Source organism: Fonsecaea monophora, assembly GCF_001642475.1.
Source record: "Fonsecaea monophora strain CBS 269.37 chromosome Unknown Scaff64, whole genome shotgun sequence".
Classification (NCBI taxonomy): domain Eukaryota; kingdom Fungi; phylum Ascomycota; class Eurotiomycetes; order Chaetothyriales; family Herpotrichiellaceae; genus Fonsecaea; species Fonsecaea monophora.
In genome coordinates, this window is record NW_019173995.1 from 109,217 (window position 1) to 128,288 (window position 19,072).

At 52.6% G+C, this 19,072-nt stretch overlaps 6 protein-coding genes across 6 annotated transcripts; 3 read left to right on the forward strand and 3 right to left on the reverse strand.

Moving 5' to 3' along the window:
* Nucleotides 1-87: 87 nt before the first annotated feature.
* Nucleotides 88-3,581, reverse strand: AYO21_07887 (hypothetical protein; the record flags this gene model as incomplete). The annotated part of the gene is made up of 4 exons (XM_022657840.1): nucleotides 88-2,151; nucleotides 2,217-2,279; nucleotides 2,403-2,861; nucleotides 3,111-3,581. 4 exons carry the CDS (start codon nucleotides 3,579-3,581, stop codon nucleotides 88-90), a joined length of 3,057 nt encoding a protein of 1,018 aa, XP_022509867.1.
* An 813-nt stretch (nucleotides 3,582-4,394) lies between these two features.
* AYO21_07888 (hypothetical protein) lies at nucleotides 4,395-5,453 on the reverse strand (the record flags this gene model as incomplete). The annotated part of the gene is made up of 5 exons (XM_022657841.1): nucleotides 4,395-4,499; nucleotides 4,582-4,626; nucleotides 4,682-4,807; nucleotides 4,856-5,182; nucleotides 5,373-5,453. 5 exons carry the CDS (start codon nucleotides 5,451-5,453, stop codon nucleotides 4,395-4,397), a joined length of 684 nt encoding a protein of 227 aa, XP_022509868.1.
* Nucleotides 5,454-5,687: 234 nt separating this feature from the next.
* On the forward strand, nucleotides 5,688-7,479 carry AYO21_07889 (hypothetical protein; the record flags this gene model as incomplete). The annotated part of the gene is made up of 2 exons (XM_022657842.1): nucleotides 5,688-5,703; nucleotides 5,759-7,479. 2 exons carry the CDS (start codon nucleotides 5,688-5,690, stop codon nucleotides 7,477-7,479), a joined length of 1,737 nt encoding a protein of 578 aa, XP_022509869.1.
* Nucleotides 7,480-7,881: 402 nt separating this feature from the next.
* AYO21_07890 (hypothetical protein) lies at nucleotides 7,882-10,229 on the forward strand (the record flags this gene model as incomplete). The annotated part of the gene is made up of 3 exons (XM_022657843.1): nucleotides 7,882-7,941; nucleotides 8,069-8,173; nucleotides 9,189-10,229. The coding sequence occupies 3 exons, from the start codon at nucleotides 7,882-7,884 to the stop codon at nucleotides 10,227-10,229; spliced, it is 1,206 nt and encodes a 401-aa protein (XP_022509870.1).
* Nucleotides 10,230-13,063: 2,834 nt separating this feature from the next.
* Nucleotides 13,064-14,963, forward strand: AYO21_07891 (hypothetical protein; the record flags this gene model as incomplete). The annotated part of the gene is made up of 3 exons (XM_022657844.1): nucleotides 13,064-13,240; nucleotides 13,307-13,601; nucleotides 13,663-14,963. 3 exons carry the CDS (start codon nucleotides 13,064-13,066, stop codon nucleotides 14,961-14,963), a joined length of 1,773 nt encoding a protein of 590 aa, XP_022509871.1.
* Nucleotides 14,964-17,806: 2,843 nt separating this feature from the next.
* Nucleotides 17,807-18,644, reverse strand: AYO21_07892 (hypothetical protein; the record flags this gene model as incomplete). Its single annotated transcript, XM_022657845.1, has 3 exons — nucleotides 17,807-18,122; nucleotides 18,237-18,363; nucleotides 18,560-18,644. 3 exons carry the CDS (start codon nucleotides 18,642-18,644, stop codon nucleotides 17,807-17,809), a joined length of 528 nt encoding a protein of 175 aa, XP_022509872.1.
* Nucleotides 18,645-19,072: the final 428 nt, after the last annotated feature.

Consider the following 19,072-nt stretch of genomic DNA (forward strand, 5'->3'; position numbering starts at 1 on the left):
AAAAGTTACATCTGATCATCTCTTTCTCACCATCGGTTTCACCTCTTGTTTCGAAGGGCTAGAGCGGTAACTGGCACCAAGTTGCTCTCAAGATTCGGGTTCTTCGTCAATCGTCTCATCAATGTGGAGCTGGAGGCGCTGGCCATGCAGGCGGTAACTGCGCTCGACAGCAGTGGTTTCGCTATTGGTGATGCGCTGAGGATATGGAGATCCGACAAGATGGGTGCCGAAGCCGGGCGTGGTGAGACGGCGAGGGCCTCGCTTGGGTGAGTAGTCAGTCTGAGGAACTGGCGAGTAACCTTCCCAGCCGGAACCGGGGCCACGATCCTCGGGGGGCCCACGGACCACCGCCATGTCTGGGCTGGACGACGCGTCCGAGTAGCGGGTGTAGTTTGGAGAAGAGTGAGGCGCCGCCACCCCCGACCTGCTGACGACCTCGTCATCCTCGTCATCTTCTTCGATAGGACCGATACCAGCCGAAGGCACACGACCCATGATGCGTCGCAAAGGAGAGCCCCTCGCAGTTGTTGGACTGTTGGTCGGAGTCATGACTGGACTACGCATAGCCGCACGCTCAGCTTGGGTTGTAGTTTCGCCAAAGAGACCATCCAAGAATTCGTCGATGCCGTCGGCACGGTTGGTGTTGGCGACACTGGCGTCAAGAGCAGAAGTGGGTTGCAAGGTTGCGAAGAAGTTTCCGTCGTCAGGAGAACGAATGGTAACACCGCGACGCTCACGATAGTTGTTGGGTCCTTGAAACAAGCTCGGCTGCTCAGCAGCGGCATCAGTTCGACCAAAAGCAACGTTCAGAGGCGGCCCAAAGATTGCTGCAGCAGGTTGAAGGCGGATTCCTCCACCAGCAGTGGTGGTGGTAGCTGGTTCTTTACCTTTGCCTTTGTTGTTATTGTTCCGAGCAGTGCTGATTCTCTGCGGAGAGGTAAAGTCACCGTTTCCCAAGCCTGCGCCGCCAAAGACAGTGCCGGTGCCCAAGGTAGAGTCCGAGTTGCTGGGATTATGACGATGTCGCTGCTTCCAACCCGCCGGGGGCTCGAATGCTGGAGACTCTGGATTGAACGGCTGCTTGAGAACAGTGCCCGAACGGGCGGTGCGCTGCTGAGGGAGCTCTCCGACAATCGTAGGACCAGGCCCATTGGTGGCGTTACTGTTGCTGATGCCGGCCAACTCAATGTTCTGCAAACCAGCTCCCAACCCCTGGGTCTCTGCATCATACGCACCCTGTCTGTGCATGGGGACTTGCTGATCTGACGGTGGAGCTTCACCAACCTGTCTGAGCACTTCGCGCATGGCCTTGAGTGCCTGCTCCGGATCGTCAATATTGTCGGCGTATTCTCCTTCTTCAATGCCGTCCTCTTCATAGAGAACATCGTCTGCATTCCACCCATCAGAAGAATACTGATCTTGACCGCTGAGGGAATTCGCGGTGGGGACGCCGGAACCAGATTCTTGACCATTGTTGCTGCTTCCAGTGCCAGTGAATGGATTGACAGGGTCGACATGAGCGGCACCAACGGTGAAGTCGTTGTTGAAGTGGCCTGTACCAGGATACTGCTGATGCACGGGTGTCGGTGGGTCAACGCCCATCTGGCCCATGTAAGCGTTCCAGCCAACCTTGATCATGTCGGCCATGATTCGCGTCTCCAACACGGAGAATTGTGCACGCTTCAGATCGAGACCGACCTCGGTAGGCATGAACAAGATATGGCCCTCCGAATCACGGACGACTTCGAGATATGGCTCGATGCCGATGAGTTTGCGGGTCTGCGACTCCATGACACCCATGCCGATGTTCAAGATTTCAAACCACATTCCAATGTCCTGGTCCGACAAATGGGTAGGGTGGACAGACAAGGTCTGAAATGGCCAGTAACGGGCATGCTTGCTGATGCGGAACCCACACGACAACGCCTGAGAGGACTCGACGATGTCTGCACGCTGGCGCTCGGAGAAGCCGGGGGCGTTGAGGCCGGCAAAGACGAAATCCATCAACAGTTTGTTGTCCAGACCGACTTCGCGAGGAATGCCTCTGGAAGAGTCGACTTTGACAATCAGCACGTCAAGTTGCTTCTTATACGCGTCGAACATGGCCATGACCTGACGGACGGTGTAGAGTCTGACGGAAAACCAAGGGAACTGGAGATGTCATGGTCAGAACAGGGTGTCTGTCTGGTGGGATGAATCAGTGCGAAATGGCTTACCTTGTACAAAGTACTGATCATACTCTCAAAGGTGCGTTGCATGCTCCGATTCGCGAATTGGGACTGCACAAAAGCTGTCAGTTTTTTAGTTTTTTTGACTCATTGCGGCAGTTCAACTTTTTGAAGACAGAGAAATAAGAAATTCTAAAAAAGGCTCACCCGCTGTGGATATTCAGCATGACGAACCATGCAGGTGAGTTCCTCGTTGGTCATGAAGCCCTTGTAACCCGACGAGAAGATGTCGCGGTTCGGCACCAACTTGGGGGAGCCATACTGCTCACTGTCAAAGTGGATGCACTTTGCGCGGGGGAACATGTCCTTCATCAACTCGCCCTGGTTACTCAAGAAAACCTCGACATTGCGCTGGCCAATCTTGGGGATGCGCATGAGCTTCAGCCCGAAGCCGTGTTCCCAATCTTGCTCGGCCGTGCGTGGCGCCGTGAGCTCGACGTAGCAATCCATCGTCTTTCCAGTCGAGCGTTCCATGATGATGTGGATTGGGTACCCGGACACGTGCGGCTCGATCAGGTGGTTCGAGGGGATGTACTTGCAGATGAACTGCTGCATCTCGGCGACGCTGATCGTGTAGGGGATCTGAGGGGGGCAACATGGGACATGGTGAGCACGAGTCCCATTTGCGAACGACTGATCCAAAAATGCATGCAGATGGAAGCTTTTGCAGAGGAGGACGAGGAGGAAGGGAAGAAGAACAAAAAGCCAGCCATCCCTGTGAGCCACCACAGGACTTGCTTGCCCCTTTTTTGCCCCAGAACAACACAGCACAGTACAAAGTGACAGGCAGGTGACGGATCACTCGACGAACGCGAAAGACACAAAATCAAAGAAAAAAGCAACAGCAAAGCACATATCAGAAGAATAGGAAACAAAACTCACATTCATGATCTTGAGCACACCATGACGGCGTGGCATCAGCAGCTGAGCTCGATCAGCAAACGGTGGCGGTGTATTTGGGTCAAAGGGTACTGCCGGATCCGTCATGATGCGAAGAGGAACAGGTTGACTCGCTGGCAACGGCGGTGGTGCTTGATAAACAACGCCTGCTGAGAAGGGGTCGTTGTTTGGGATGTAGAAATTTGGAACTGAGGGTGTCGGCATGGTCAGGATTGGTGTTGCAGGCATAGCCCCATTCATCCCAGCCATGGTCAACCCGTTCATGTTCATGCTGCCAACGCCAACACCGTGCTGCGGAGCAAGATGAATTCCTGGGTGGAAGTTGACAGGAGGAGGGGGAGGAGGCGCCAGTGGTCCGATCGAGGGGTATGGAATTCGCACATGGCCAGAGGACGCGTGGTAGCCATGATCATCGTCATTTGGCACCGAATCGAAGCCCGACTGGCCTTCCATGGTGACAGGTTCTCAAGAGTAACGTTAAACACACATGAAAGAGGGGATGAGCAAGAGGGCGAGTGAGGAAGAAGAAGAAGGAATGAATGAAGCGAGAAAAGAAAGGTGTTGAAGGAGATGTTTGAGGAAGAAGAAGAGCAAGTGAGGAAGATGTCGAGAGAAAAGGGGGCTTAGAAGATTCAAAACAACAAAACAAAAGGAGGTCGAATGCAAGAGTGAGAGAAGAGATTTCCTGGCCATAAATCAGATCGACTGCCCTGTTTCTAGTCCGCCGCAAAATATGGTGACAGGTCGAAGATGGTGAGTCGGTGTATTGATTCACGGCGAGCAAAAAGCCAAATTCTGGCCTCACTTGGCCGTCTCCCTATACAAATGAGAGACTCGCCTTGGCGCCTGCCACACCGCACAGTGTAAAACCCCAGGAGAAAGTCACTGGCTGTACGTCAGCAGTGTCGTTGGCTCGGATGGCCGCCAGTGGTAAAAGTCGTTGTCCATCGCTGCTCGCCGACCTGAGCATCGGCACAGGGAAGGACGAACAAACTGGGGGCCTTCAGACTCTCACCCGGTCTTTCAGAGGGATCCGTCTGGGTCTAGTCATCATAAAACCATTTCTGTAAGGTCAGCATATGGGAAAGAAGGTGGTTTCCGAACAATGAATATTGTATTCAACATCTCCAGAGACCAGAATGATCAGAACCATGACACTAGTCCAGCAGCTCATTGTTCATCATCGGATATTGCCCATCGTTATCGCTAATGCTGCTCCAAACACTCTGTGTGACTGAAATGTTGTTGGATCGTAGTCACATGATCTCAGGGGTCGTGGTCCATCTGCAGCCTTGTGGGCTCAGCCAGAATGGCTGTCCTTGCAATGAGACCCGCCAACACGACCACTTGAGCACGATCCGCGCTCTTGCGCTGTTATATTGTCGACTCTCAAACCTAGTCGAACTGCGGCCTGTCAATAATTGAGGAGTGGCTGACAACTCAAGGGGCTTACCGGAGTCAAGAATGATTCAGCCACAAAGCGAGCACGGGCGTTTAGCTGCACCCTGAATCAGTGTATGCCCGCAGACTGTAATTGGGCGTTTATGACTTACGAAGAGCTTCATCTCTGAAATTTCTTTGTCGACTTCCTCCATGAATTGGATAATGAAATCCACCAACTTATGCTTGAGCATTTCTTCCGTATGCGTGTTCGTGATCAAGAACGAGATATCGTAACCCTACAGCTTGTCAGGTCGCGATCTTTTGGTGACGCCAGTGCCACCCACCTTGACTGGCTTCCGTCGTAGAATGAAGAAGGATTCGGCACGCTGAGTAAGGAAACGTGTGAACTTATGGACCAGAATATTCTCAATCTCGTCGGCCTGCTTTATTCTGATGCTCACTCGCACACTGTTGACGCTGGGTTCTATCAGGACTTTCTCGTTCTCATTGCGGGCAATCGTCAGAGGGTTTAACAGGACTTCGGGCGAACTGGCTGCTTCGATCTCGGGGACATTGTGTCTTTCTGAGGCTTGTGAAGCGAAGTTGGAGAGAGAAAGAGCGGCGGTCAGAGAAGAACGGACACATTGAAGATACGGCCGCAGTGATTGGGACTGATCTCAATAGTCAGCAATTTCCACAAGCCAGATATCGAGTTGAGATGGAGCAGGCACACCATCTTCAATGCGCTCGCTCAATCGAGATTGGGAGCAGAGCCAAAAAAAATTCACCGGTACATGGACACTGGGTTGGATATGGAATCGAGACTGGTGTTCAGTGTGCTGTTTTGGTTCTTTGACATACAACTGGAGGATTGTTGCCTTTGGACTCAAGTTGAATGTCAAAGGGACTGTTTGGAGGGGAACTGCCCGCAAGATCCGTCATCCGCAGGCACGGCTGGTGTCTCTGCGCTCACCTGCGGCTGCGAGGCTTGGCACTGGCCTTGTTTGGCGGGGAGTGGGTGACGTGCTGTTTTGTGCCTGACGAGCCTTGCATCTTTCGCCGCCTTCTAACAATTTCCAAGCATTTTGTTTTCCTTCTACTTGTCCTTGCACTTTCTCGCATAAGACTTCTCGTCTCCTTCCCGCCTTTTGTCTTGCAGAATAGACTAGCACAAAGATGGCGACCATTCCTAGTAAGTTGTCCTGGGAATGTCCCGTAAACAAACCGCGGTTACTAACATCTCTCAGTTGTCATCAAGCACCAGGGCAAAAAGTACGATGTCGAGCTGGACCCCTCATCAAACGGGGAGATGCTCAAGCTCCAACTCTTCTCTCTCACCGGCGTCGAACCTGAGCGACAGTCGGTCCTGATCAAAGGCGGAAAGCTAAAAGACGATACTGAGCTATCCAAGCTCAATGCGAAACCCGGCCAGATCTTCACCATGCTCGGTACCGCGTCTGGCGAGAGCAGTGCAGTCAACGCACCCGCTGAGAAACCGAAATTCGTTGAGGATATGACCGAGGCTGAAGCCGCCGCTCAAGAAGGTGCTATTCCAGCTGGCCTTCAGAATCTCGGCAACACGTGTTATCTGAACTCCACTCTGCAAGTTCTTCGGAGCATACCTGAAATGCAAGACTCCTTGCAGATATATAAAGCCGATAGGGCCACAGGCGTGAGCCTACAAGATCTGAGCCGTCTCGGCCTTAGTGGTATCAGCTCAAACAACGACCTGACTGCGCAACTCCGAGATCTCTACAAACAAATGTCCAAGACGCAAGAAGGACTTCCGCCCTTGGCATTTCTAAACACTCTGCGTAATGTCTATCCTCAGTTTGCCCAGAAAGCAAAGAACGGGCAAGGATTCGCCCAGCAAGATGCCGAGGAGGCATGGTCACAGATAATTCACCAGTTGAGACAAAAGCTCAAGATCACGGATAAAAGCACCCAAGAACAAAAAGATATCGCATTCATTGATCGATACATGGCCGGTTCATTCCACTCCTCACTCGCACCGCCTCCAGAAGTTGGAGACAGCGAGCCAGTTGTCGAGTCAGACGACCCCTTCCTGAAATTGGACTGCCATATTGACCAGTCAATCAATCATTTACGAGACGGTATCCTGGCGGCTTTGACCGAAGACATCGAGAAGCACTCGCCGACACTGGATCGAGATGCCAAATACATCAAGACCTCTCGCATATCCCGGCTTCCCCAGTACCTGACCGTACACTTTGTTCGATTCTTCTGGCGGAGAGACATACAGAAGAAAACCAAGATCATGCGGAAAGTCACTTTTCCCGAAGAACTCGACATCGTCGAATTTTGCACAGATGATCTGAAGAAGCGGCTGATCCCTGTTCGTGACAAGGTTCGAGACATTCGCAAGGATGAGGTGGATGTCGAGAGGGCCAGGAAGCGACAGAAGCTGGCTCACAAGCAGGAGGAAGATAGAAAGCATGATGAAGCGATGAAGGGTGTAGAGGCTGCTCCTATTGCAAAACTCCGAGAACAAAAGGAGAAAGAGGAAGGCAAGAAAAAGGAGCAAGGTGGCGAAATGGATGTATACAAAACAGATGCAGAGTACGAGGCTGAACGAGCTGCATCCATCAAGCAAGCCAAAAAAGAACTTTACGCTCTCATCGATCCGGAGCTTGCAGCAGACGAAGGGTCGAACAAATCAGGATTGTACGAGCTCCGAGGCGTCATTACTCACCAAGGCGCAAGCGCCGACAGCGGCCATTACACCAGTTTTGTCAAGAAGCAAGGCAAGCTGGTAGATGATCCCAAAGCGCCTGGGGGCAAGCGCAGAGAAGAGGATGGCAAATGGTGGTGGTTCAATGACGACAAAGTCAGCGAAGTCGATTCGGACAGGATCATGTCTCTCTCTGGTGGCGGCGAGAGCGCTTCTGCACTCATTCTGCTTTACCGAGCCATCGATCTACCCACCTTGGATGAGATTGAAGAGTAGCTGGGAAAGTCATGGAAAGCCGCATTTTCTGGTTGCGAGCACCGATGTTGTATTAGCCTAAATCAACAACAGCGCATATTTAGACAATAGACTGCAAGCGCCGAGAGATAATGGACAACTTTTTCAGGGAATACCCTCCATGACCCAGTAAGCCATCGTTGATACTTTTGAAGTGACACCCGTGACAACCTACCAGAATATATTAACATTCCTGACTCACGTGCTTGGAAAACGCCTCTTACCTATTTAGGCTATTTCTTGGCGCCCACCAGTTGGAAACTTCAAATCCATCACCGTGGAACTGCGCCTTTGCCATCATTCATTCCATCAACGTCTACCCTTCAACCTGCGCTTGAAACCCTACAAACCATCCATCAGCTCTGTTGAAATCGACTCGCAATCATGGGTAAAGTTCACGGATCTCTCGCTCGTGCCGGCAAGGTCAAGTCTCAGACTCCCAAGGTGAGTAGCAATGAGCAACACTTCCTTCGACGCCGCAACGCCCCTCCGAGTCAAATTTCGTTGTTGCTGCAAGCTGTGCAATTGGCAGCAAATATCAGACTTTGAGACTGACAAAATTTCTGTGCAGGTTGAAAAACAAGAAAAGAAGAAGACGCCCAAGGGCCGCGCGAAGAAGAGAATCACATACACCAGACGGTTCGTTAACGTGACGATGACTGGTGGCAAGAGAAAGGTATGGATGCTATGGACACCGCAATGAGGATCGCCGCCAAAGAATGGGATGCTGATCGTTGATTTCCCAGATGAACCCCAACCCAACATCATAAACGCCAATCTCCTTACCCCGTGGTAGTCGACGCAAGCTGCCAGACGATGAAAACGATGACGCTGCCATGTGCAGTGCAGAAGTGATGTGGAAGAGGGTGCTGCAGTCTGCGAGGAAGCCAAAAACGATGGAGAGGGCAAAATGGGTGGCATATTGTCACCTTCGGAAGTTCTGAATTGCATCACGCGTGGATCAATGCATAGATTCCCTAGAGCCGAGAGCAAACTAACGCACCGGCTTGAAGATGGGATAGTTGGCCATGGTGCTGATCAACAAGAGGCGTTTTTGATATGGGCTGGTACATATCGACGAATTATCCAAATTCTTGTCTCGGACTCCATCTCCCTGTTCTCGCTTCCCCTTCGTCTCAAGCCGACACATTTCACTGCATGGGTGTTTACTGTGTTACCGCTTCCTCGAGCATAAGGTCATTGTGAAAATCCCGCAGAAGAGCATGGTGATTGCATGCCAGGACTGATTACTTACGCTTCACCATGTAACCCGTCACGGTATATCGTATTTAGAGAGCATACGATAAACTGTAAATGCTTAGGTATGCTCGAGAACTGCCCCAGGCTTTAAGACGGCCGCATGAGAATCGTAGGTCTCGCGTATTTCGACGTTGTCGATGGCTCCAGCAATCCTCGTCGCCAAGGACAAATGGGCGCAGATTCGCTGCTGTGCGACAACCACCAAATCTTTTTCCACTTGCCAATATACATAGACCTTTCCCACTGCTCCTTTTCCGAAGTCTGCTTGCTCGCCATAGAATAGTCTGGTCAATCAGCACAACTTCTGATTTTTTTTTCTTTTTCTCGGTCCTTGCCTCCTCTCTCAGATCTTTGCTCGCGCCTAGCTCCCTCGTGCGGGCGGGCAAGGAACGCCAAAAGCTCCTTCTGCCACGAACCCTCTTCCGATGCAGGCGCTTCGCCCTGTCCTGCTTCGTCGAGCAACGCGCGCATTTCCCACGAAGGGCATCGCTCGGCCCTCTCGCGCTGGCTGCTGGCTCAGTGGCCGCCGAGCCCAGCACGACCACCATGGCCCTCACAAAGAGTACTTCCAGACGCCCGGCCAGATGCCCGTCCCGGACTCGACACCCTACACGCCCGGTCAACCTTACACACCGCGGATCCAGACGATGACGACGCCCGAGTCGAGGGCTGGGGGCATCTCGCTCTTGACGAGCTTCAGCCGGTCCGTCTTATGGGCGGTCCTCTTCGCATCCTTGGGCGTCACGGCCGGCACGGCCTTGATCACATGGGAGTACCTCCAGCCGCCCTTCGAGCCCGGGTCGCCTGCCGAACAAGAACTCTACGACGAAATCCTCGACGCGATGGAACTCCACCCCTTGGTCGATTCGCTGCGGCAGGCCAATTGGATAGAAGATAATTACTACGCTGCGGCTCACGGTGGCAGTCTTGGAGGCGGCGGCGGATTCCAGAACAGAGGGTTACACCTCGTGGCCGAGACACTCCAGGGGACGCAAGGTGTGAGCATGAAGACATTCAAGCACCCGACTCAGGAATTCACCATCATGGTCTGCTTTCTGGGTTTCGGCGTCGAGGGTTGGCCGGATACAATTCATGGCGGGATGATTCTGACGATGATCGAGGAGGGCATTCAACGACAGATCCACAACTTCTACGACAATTATGGGAGTCAGGAACAGCAGAGCATCTCCATTGATTTCAAGAGACCGATGCGGCCTGGTGAAATATACGCCGTGGTCGTCCCTCCCGCCCAGTTGGAACCAGATTCGGAGACAATGAATCTCCAGCTGATGCCCATGGTCGTGAGGATCGAGGCTCCCCCGAGGATCACGCCTGAGTTGCTCACCATCGAGTTGCCGTCAATTGATGAATTGCATGCAGTGGCGAATGTCCAGGTCCGACTCGTGCCAAACAAGAATGAAGAGGGGTCAGCGGAGCTCGAGGGGGGTGCCGCCTCGAAAAACACCGACTGATTACATCGGAATCGAGGCAGCCCATCTCCTGTGTATTGAGGTTGTGGACAGCCATCAACTTCACACTTTCGACCAACAACACAAGCGTCACGGCGAAGATTTGACACTAGAACCCCAGGTAAGCGCTTGTTGTCTGCGCATCACGCCGATTGGACTCTGGGCTCATGATTTGGAACAGATTTTCCCGATCTTCAAAGTCAGCGAGGTGGCCAGAGCATCTGGAACTACATCGAAAACATCAGGTCGGAGCGCCGGTCGTTCAGCGATCCGAGACAGCATAAATCTGGGACAACGTTCCTTGTACCGAGTACAGCTGGTTGCGAGTCATGACAGGACCCCCTGCCGAGGACGGCAAGCGATGTAGAACCCTTCTCATTTCCGTTGATTGCTGTTGGCGACAATTGGCGATGGTGTGAGGGACGATTCGATGCTCTCGACACGTGGTTTGCCCGAACTAGCGATCAAGAGGGCAGTCACGCCTCCAGCTGAACTACGGGTTACTTTCGCTCGCTGCGGGTTAACTACTCGGTACAGGTAAGGCTGGTGCCGCCAACGGACTGTGGGATCGTGCAAAAAGAGCGTGGCAAACGACCGGACTGGTGCCCAGATTAGGTGATCGCATGGGGAGAGTTTCGGATTTCTCCCTAAATGGGTGAAAAATTGTCGACCTGCATGAGACATACCGAGGCGCGTTCAGAGTCGGTAAATGACGACTGTGACAGTTTGGCGCCCGGGAAATGGTATTTTCACAGTCGTTTGTGGGTTGAGACAGGTATTCGGTGCTACAGGCACCCGGGATAAGGAAAGATACCCAGAAGCTCGAGATTCATGTTCTCAGAGCGATGTTGTGACGGTAAATTGAGGTCGAATATGCCTTGTAGTGTCGTTGAGGCATCGAGTCGCGTGCGAATGTATCTTGTGTAAATCATGCCCCTCGAAGTCTTCCCCAGGATGGGCCTCGGTATCTGGCCGGCTATTCACTGGTAATAGTGGAAGAAGTTGCTTTACCGACTATTGAACCAATTTGGATGTTTGTCCGTGAAGTAGATCGGCGACCGACCAGTGCTTGCCACCTCTTGTCACCTCCAGAATCACTTTTGCGGAGAAGTGGACCACTGGCTCTTTTTGGCCCCCGTAGTGTCCCGCTTTCGTGGATCCTTTTGAGTTGTCCTCGTCTGCCATACCCCAGTATTCATTCCGCAATGTCGGGGTTGGTGGTGGAGAGTGACCGAGTCGATGCTACCTACAAGCCCCGAGGACAAAGCAGTGCGTGACGAACACGAATATGCTCGAACCGCTAGATAATAGGACTGGTTTGATTCGATTCGATGGCTGCGAAAAGGGTCACCATTTCCGAGGCCAGGGGTTGCATGATTCAAGCGTTCAAAGCGCCGCCACCTTCCATCTCTTGTTCTGACACCCCCGCATCCCATTGGCGTTGCGGCGCAAATACCTGCCTTTGATGCGTCTTGCAGGTCGGCTAGGAGAGCCCGAAAACGAGGATTTGCCTCGTATCACCCTCAATGCCCAGGCAAACGGGTTGTAAACAGGCATCCCCAGGGCCTTGAGAAAGCCTAAACGGACCACACCGATAGCCGACGGAGGCTCAAAGATCCTGCCGACACTTCAGGGAGAACGTGGACAAGTAGCGAGCCAAGCGAATCGAGCTTGTCCGGAGTATGAGGTAAACGGTTCGAGATGAGCAAGGCTTGAATTTGTGTGTTTGAGAGATGACAGGGCGCATGCTGGGGGGACAAGAGTGACTGGGAAGAAGGAAAGAAGTGCCCTTCCCACCCCTTCCACAGGAGGTTCAACCGCCTGGAGGCTTCCTTGGTGCTCTTTCTCCAAGTTGCGGTGTCTCTGTTCCTTTTATTTTCTTGCCCTATTCAACTACTTGACCCCTAATTCTCTATCAATTCCCAGTCTCAATTCAGTCACTCAGATTCTTGATCTTACTTTTCCCTTTCCTGGTGCGTCTGATTCATCCTGCTTGAAAAAGCACATAAGCTACTGCTAGTCCTGCAGTAATGCTTTGTGACTAACCATCCTCTTCCTTCTTCTTCCGCCTAAACCCAACCTTGTCTTTTCACGCCCTAAGGATGGCCCATGCGCTGAGTGCATATCACCACCGGCTTTGGCGTCTCCGTTGAGTTACAAAGCAAAAGTCAAGTCGAATCAAGGCGACCTACCGAGTACATGGCAACCCACCATCATCCTCGTCGTACAACTGCCAATCCCCACCCCGACACCGCGCCCCATCGTGTATCCGCCACAGAGACAAGTGAATGAATTCGACTTCTGCCTCTTTTCGCATCGATCCACCCTCCCACTGGCCCACTTCAAGACGCGGAGGACAATCCATTTCATGAGCCCTCCACACCCCACTGCTCTTTCCAGTATCGAGATTGGTAACTTCCAGTGCCTCCCCAGTCACCAGCAGATTTTAGTCGACAGGACTTTGACCTGACTCAATGCTTCGGCTCCCTCCCCCATGCTCTGGCCACCCACTCTCCGCGGTTCCCGTACGAGTCTCGCCCACTCCAGCCGTCCTCCGACCCTCAATCCCCAACCCTCTCGAGATAAGTTGAAATAGGTCGTCGGAGTAGCGCATGAAGAAGCATACAGGGACTGCCGCGGTTGTGTGAACGCACGTTCCGACTCGATCGTCCTAGTCCATCTTTCGCTCGCGAACTACATCAATCCTTCTCTTTCCCATCTCGTTGTCTGATTTCTGGCTTCCCTTCACCTCCCTGTCTGGTGTGTCCCAGTGTCGAATCCGCCTTGAACAATCCCTCTTTACCAATCCACTCACCTGCCTGTCTGCGTTGCCCATCATGACTGCTCAGGCAGACAGCTCAAGTGACACCGTGCCTTCTCCTGTCGACAAGGACCCTTCCTCCCATATCGAGCAAATCCACACCAACGAGAGAGTACCAGGCCATCCTGGCTACTACGAGAAAGACGGTCTGCGGACCTATGGTGACGATGAAGACCATGACCACGAACCACCGGTGAGTGCAAGCCCGTGCCAGTCTTGCGGTGATCATCCCTGTCGATACTGACCGGCCCTCCTTTAGATGACCATTTCCAGGGGCCTCAGCTTGGTTGCTATGGCTTTCTTGTGGACTGGCTCCCAAATCCCGGTATACATCCTCGGTGGTGTGCCACCATATATTTATGCCGATATTGGTGGTGTTGACCGCTGGATCTGGTTCGTCCTGGCTTACCTGCTGGCTTTGGCTGCTATCTGCCCCTTTGTCGGGTCGATTTCCGATCTCATTGGAAGACGCTGGGTGGCACTGGGAGGCTCCGGGTTGCTTGTCATTGCCATGATTATCTGCGGTACAGCGCACAGCATGGCGGTGTTTATCAGTAAGCATCAGTTGCCCCCCTCACCTTTATACCAGGAGTCTGACCAGCTCTCCTTTCCTAGTGGGCATGACTTTCTCTGGGATCGGAGCCGGCATCTGTGAACTTACCTCCCTTGCTGTCACGTCCGAACTCGCCCCAACACGGAAGCGAGGGAAATATGTCTCCATCCTCGTCTTCACCATTATCCCTTTCTGTCCATCCGTCCTCTGGGGCCAGTTGATTGCCGCATACGCTGGCTGGAGATACTGCACCCTTCTCTGCGGACTATGGGCATGTGTCGGCTTCGTCGGCACCTTGTTCTTCTATTTTCCACCGCCGCGGCCCAACTCACGGGGTCTTTCTAAGAAGGAGGTCATTTCCGAGATAGATTTCATCGGTGGTTTCCTCTCGATCACGGGTATGATCTTGTTCCTGGCTGGTCTGCAATGGGGCGGCTACCAGTACCCATGGCACTCCGCGCATGTTCTGGCACCTCTGATCATTGGTGGCTTCTTCCTCCTCATTGCATTCCCCATCTGGGAGATCAAGTTTGCGAAATTCCCAATGTTCCCGTCACGGATGAAACAGGAAGCCAGAATCCTCACACTCACTCTGATCATCACCGCTATCTCGGGAGCAAACTTCTTCTCCGTCATCATGTTCTGGCCTACCCAGGCCTTCAATGTCTATGGCCATGATCCGGTCGGAGTTGGCGTTCGAGGTATTCCCATTGGCTTCAGCATTCTCGCGGGCGCCTGCATCGTGCTATGGCTCCTTTCCGTCTTCCGGGGCCATAATCGCGAGTTGATGATCATCTCCTCGGTGCTCATGACTGCCGGTTGCGGCGCGCTTGCAGTCGCTACTCGAGATAACCTGCACACTCTCTGGGGTCTTCTGGTTCTGGCCGGTCTCGGTATCGGCGGTATCGTCGTGCCTGCATCAATCATGACCACGATCATCTGCCCGGACGACATCATCGCCACTGTTGCCGCACTTACCTTGTCAATCCGTGTGATTGGTGGCTGTATTGGGTACACTGTCTATTACAATGTCTTCCTCAACAAGTTCGTCCCCAACGCCACAAAATATATTGGTGGCACCATGGCCCTTGAGCTTGGCATAACGAACGTTACATATATTGGCGAAGCCATCGAATATACTGCGGCGAGTCTCCTGCCTCTGCTCAAGACAATTCCTGGAATCGCTGGTAACGACACCGCTTACGAAATGGTCGTCGTGGCTGGCCAGGTTGCCTATGCCGAATCATATAAGTACGTGTACTTGACGAGTATTGCATTTGGCTCGATTGCCATCTTGTCCAGCGTCTTTTTGGGGAATATCGACAAGTATATGGACGATCACGTCGCTGTCGTGATGCACTGAGCTGCGGCAAGCTTTGTCGAGGAAGGGGAAATGCCCTCGGGAGATCTGTTGTTAGGAGTACTGCAGCAATGGATCTTGGAGAATGGTCGATTACCAGGCACATCTCCGAGGGGAAATTCTAGTCTGGTCCGTCGAAAGATTACACCGATGGTAGATAGACATAGGCTGGCATAAAATATAAGAGTCTCGTCCATATTGATTCGATTTTTCTGGTATTTGTTCAGTATTTCCAGGAGCCACATGCTGGGGAAAGCGGAGAATGAGAGGAGGAGGACGAGGAATTTGGACGAAAAGGAGCAGGGAGGATATTTACGACACAAGAAAAGCTTGGACCAACGTCTAGACCGAGCCCTGCGTCCTGTGTCTTCTTAGAGCATCATCCCCAAGCCGTGTCAAGGACAAGGACAAGGAGGAGAGAGGGGGAATAGAGGGCCAGAGCAAGCGAAAAGCTCGTATTCCTCCCCCATACTCCATTTCTGAAGCCTTGTCCTCGGAATCTGTTTGGCTCTTTTTGAGGGTCGTTTCCCCCGCAAAATTTCTGGGCGGTGCCGCTGCCGAGCCGCTTGTGTTCCTGGTTCCCCCTCGGGGTTTCCTCTTCTGGGGGTCATCAGTGGTAAGGAACTCGGCGAGTCGGTAAGTACATGTCAATTGTTTGTACCCGAGGGCGGCTTTTGACTGTGGCGGTGGGATTTTATGGGCGGGGTGGGAGAGATCGGAAGGGGGGAGGAGGGATGTCGAAAGGTTGGAATCCGGTGCGAGATTCAGGTGAGAGGGGGAGGGAGGTGGCGGTCGTGATGATGGTTGTGATGGGTATATGTATTCTGGTCTGTGCCGTGTACGCTGTGTTCTGTAGCTTCGAGGATGTAGTCGAGAGGTAGATAGACCAGCGGTATAGACAGACCCAAGGTACGAGGTACTGCATGCGCATATATACATACACCACGCGTATTCGAATCCACCTTTGACGGGCGTGTGCCTCGGGGACTCGGGTTAATTCATCTGGATCGGAACAAGACAACCGGCATTGAGAGTGGTTTGATGATTACGCTCTTGTACAAACCTGGACGGCTCCACGTTTACAAAGTAGCATAGGGTTTCCTCTCGACTCCTCGATTCTGGATCCTGTATGAGTGTTGTCGGTACTCGCTCTCTCTCTTCCCGTCAGTACGCGGTCGAGATACATATGTAGGTCTGGATCCGGTCGTGTCGCTTAGTTGGTTGGTTGGCTGGCTGCCTGGCGTGGCAGCGCTGGCCAGATTTCCCGATGCGGGTGCATCTTGCGAGCCAAAAAGGCTCCAAAGCCATGGCGGGTTGATCGATTGGTTCCGTCAGTGTCGGTAGAGAAGACCTAGACGCACATGGATCTCATGTCCTCGGTTGGGTAGATGGCGAAATGGGACTTGGGCGGAGGGGGTAGGCGAAACCGGGAGGACGTATTCGTATACTTCGTTGACGATAGTAAATCCGCGAGCGGGACATGACGGGCTGATAAAAGGGCTCGTCCATTCTGGTTTTCCTGCTGCTGTTCAGACCCGGCTCGGGGTGTCTTGGTCGTTTGAGAGTTTTGTCCCCCCAAATCTCCGGTTCTCTCTGCTTGTGTATCAAAACTTTGATCTCAAGAGTTGAGTTGAGAACCCCGCGAGAGAATGAACGCGCATGCAAAGGGGGATTTGAAATCGGTCTTCGCTTGTAACTTGGCCGATGGCTCGGGAAAGAAATGACTGGGGGCCCAGCGTAGATGGAGCCAAAACGGCAGAAATAACGAATAACCAAATGATCCTTCACATGCCTCGGTTGTGGTCCGTTCGTCCTTTGTCGCGTCAACTCGGGACGAGGCTATGGGCAGACAGAGGTGTTCCGGGGGGAGCTCAGGAGAAAATGAGAGGGATAATCATTCTTGTCCACCCTTTTCTTCCGAAATTGCTGTTCGGCTCAAGCTCAAGCTCGATGGTGGACCTCCTCGATGTCCAGGAGAAAGAGTGCAAGAACAGGATGTCGATGGTTTAGAGAGAAGAGACATACAAAGCTGCAGAAAAGGAGACGAGTGGGGAACAATAGGTCAGCCTTGCAGAGTAGGAAGCTGAATGAAGAAAGAGAATATAGAGAGAAGAGAAGAGAAAAGGTAATAGGATAACCTTGCCTAGTCAGGGCCCGATAGGGGAGCAGGTGGAATGAAGTTGCTAAAGGCAAAAGGTCTGTGCGACTCATCATGTATTCAATTGAGAAGCCCGCCCGGCTGAAGATTAGGCATTTAGTCTCCCGATCCAGCCTGTTAGGTAATGCCGATAAAGTTCCTCGGCATGGATATCTTGATCTGAGAAGGTGGTTTGCTGCGTTGTGCTGGGAAGAGTGCTTCTTGTTGTTCCGACCCAGTATTCCGAGGGTATCTGAAGATTAATAATAATCAGACCCGGCGCCCGGCGCTGATATGTAAAGCCGGTACAGCTGAAGGACGGCGCGGAGAGATTGTTACCCCGCCGGACATGCCAATATATAACGTTAGGTTCAAGTCGAAAGATCTGAGTCAAGACTGAGCTCCTTTGAAGGACCGAGGTTTTTGACTTCTAGGAAGGGTGGAAGCCTTATTATATCACGTGGCCACGGGTTTCGTCTTTGTCCATCGCCTTGAAAGAGGTGGATGGCCACCTGTCGTCCATGATTTTGCAAACCGCTTATCCAAATTTTGATTGGAAGTTGTCGCCAGTCGGCCCGTTCGTCTGGAGAGGTCGCCTGATGATGCAGGATTTCGGGACTGCACTTTCGCTTCTATAAGGCAGGGTAACTCTGGCAGAGTTTTCAGGCGACTTGAACATCCCACCTTGTAGCGATGACTAGATCAAGATCTAGAGGTCCATCTTCCCCAAGCCGCTCAATTCCAGTTCGGCCAGTGTCTCTCCTCCAACGTCATTCTCATCAACTCCTATTTCCTCAGCGTCGGCGTTGGCATCAGCATCCTCGAACCAGAGCCGCACGCTGCCGTATGAAATGCACAGTTCCTCTCCGGCCTTGATATCACGTAGTGCAGTGTAGACGATAACATCGGTCTCGGTATTGCGCATCCAGCCGACGTTTTGATCCCGCGTTGAGTGGTTGAACATCGATCCAAGTCCCAGCGCAAGCGCTTGGGTCATGGTGCGGCCGGACTCAGAGGGCCAGTAACTGCGACAGGAGAAGGACAGTAAGAATAACGGTATAGCATCATACGAGGAAGATTCAGATGACGCTATGTTGGCGACAAACCTAGCCCTGCGAGGCCAAAGGGTTGAGGCTTACTAGGTGTAGTGCTGGAGGCATGTGTGCTTCGTGTGTTTCTCAACCTCATCCTCCGTGAATATTAGTACCGGGCTGACCTCTACCACGGTGCCGTGAGGGATGTCCTGGGTCGCGAAAACGCCTCGACCTAGAAATGTCAAGGCACAGATAGGTCAGGCTCAACTCGAGGTGGCATCTTGAGCAATTGGGGTAAGGCTGGCAACGTGCACTGATTTCCTGCCCTGCATGGAAAAGCGGGTTGTTGGGGTCAATCCGGGGAAGGAAACTCGTGATTTACTTACACGACGCGCAGAATCACGCAATCGTTTTTCATCGAGACCTACCCTTTGGTGTATTCATGACAAGCACGAGACCAGTTGTCCTAAGTAGGGGTTGATCTCCCCGGAGCGTGGCGCCATTGTCCGACATTTGCAGAAACCGAGGCAGTAAGGGTGCCTGACAGGGGTTCAGCCTGATCTACGACAAGTCAGGGGAACTAAATGCCTAGTAGGCCTGATGCGTGTAGGATGCAGTGAAGAGTCGACCCGAGTGAAAAAGTTGAAAGATTCCAAAATAGGAAAAGCGTGAGATAGGGCGGCATCAGGCGGTGAACAAGATATGACGTCAGAGAGACATTATTTCTGATGCCCGACTGCTTGAGACGAGACCCTCGTCGTCCCTCGCCTCACCATCCAGTCTGAGTTCATCAAGGAATTATGACTAACAATGCCACCAGTGCGCGAATTTTTATGCTGCTGCCTAAGTTATGTTCCCCATCAGTGCTGACGAAAACCACCACCTCTTCCCGTTGAAACTGCATCTGTCTTCGAGGTGCAATGTACCGACCCTTGAGTCGA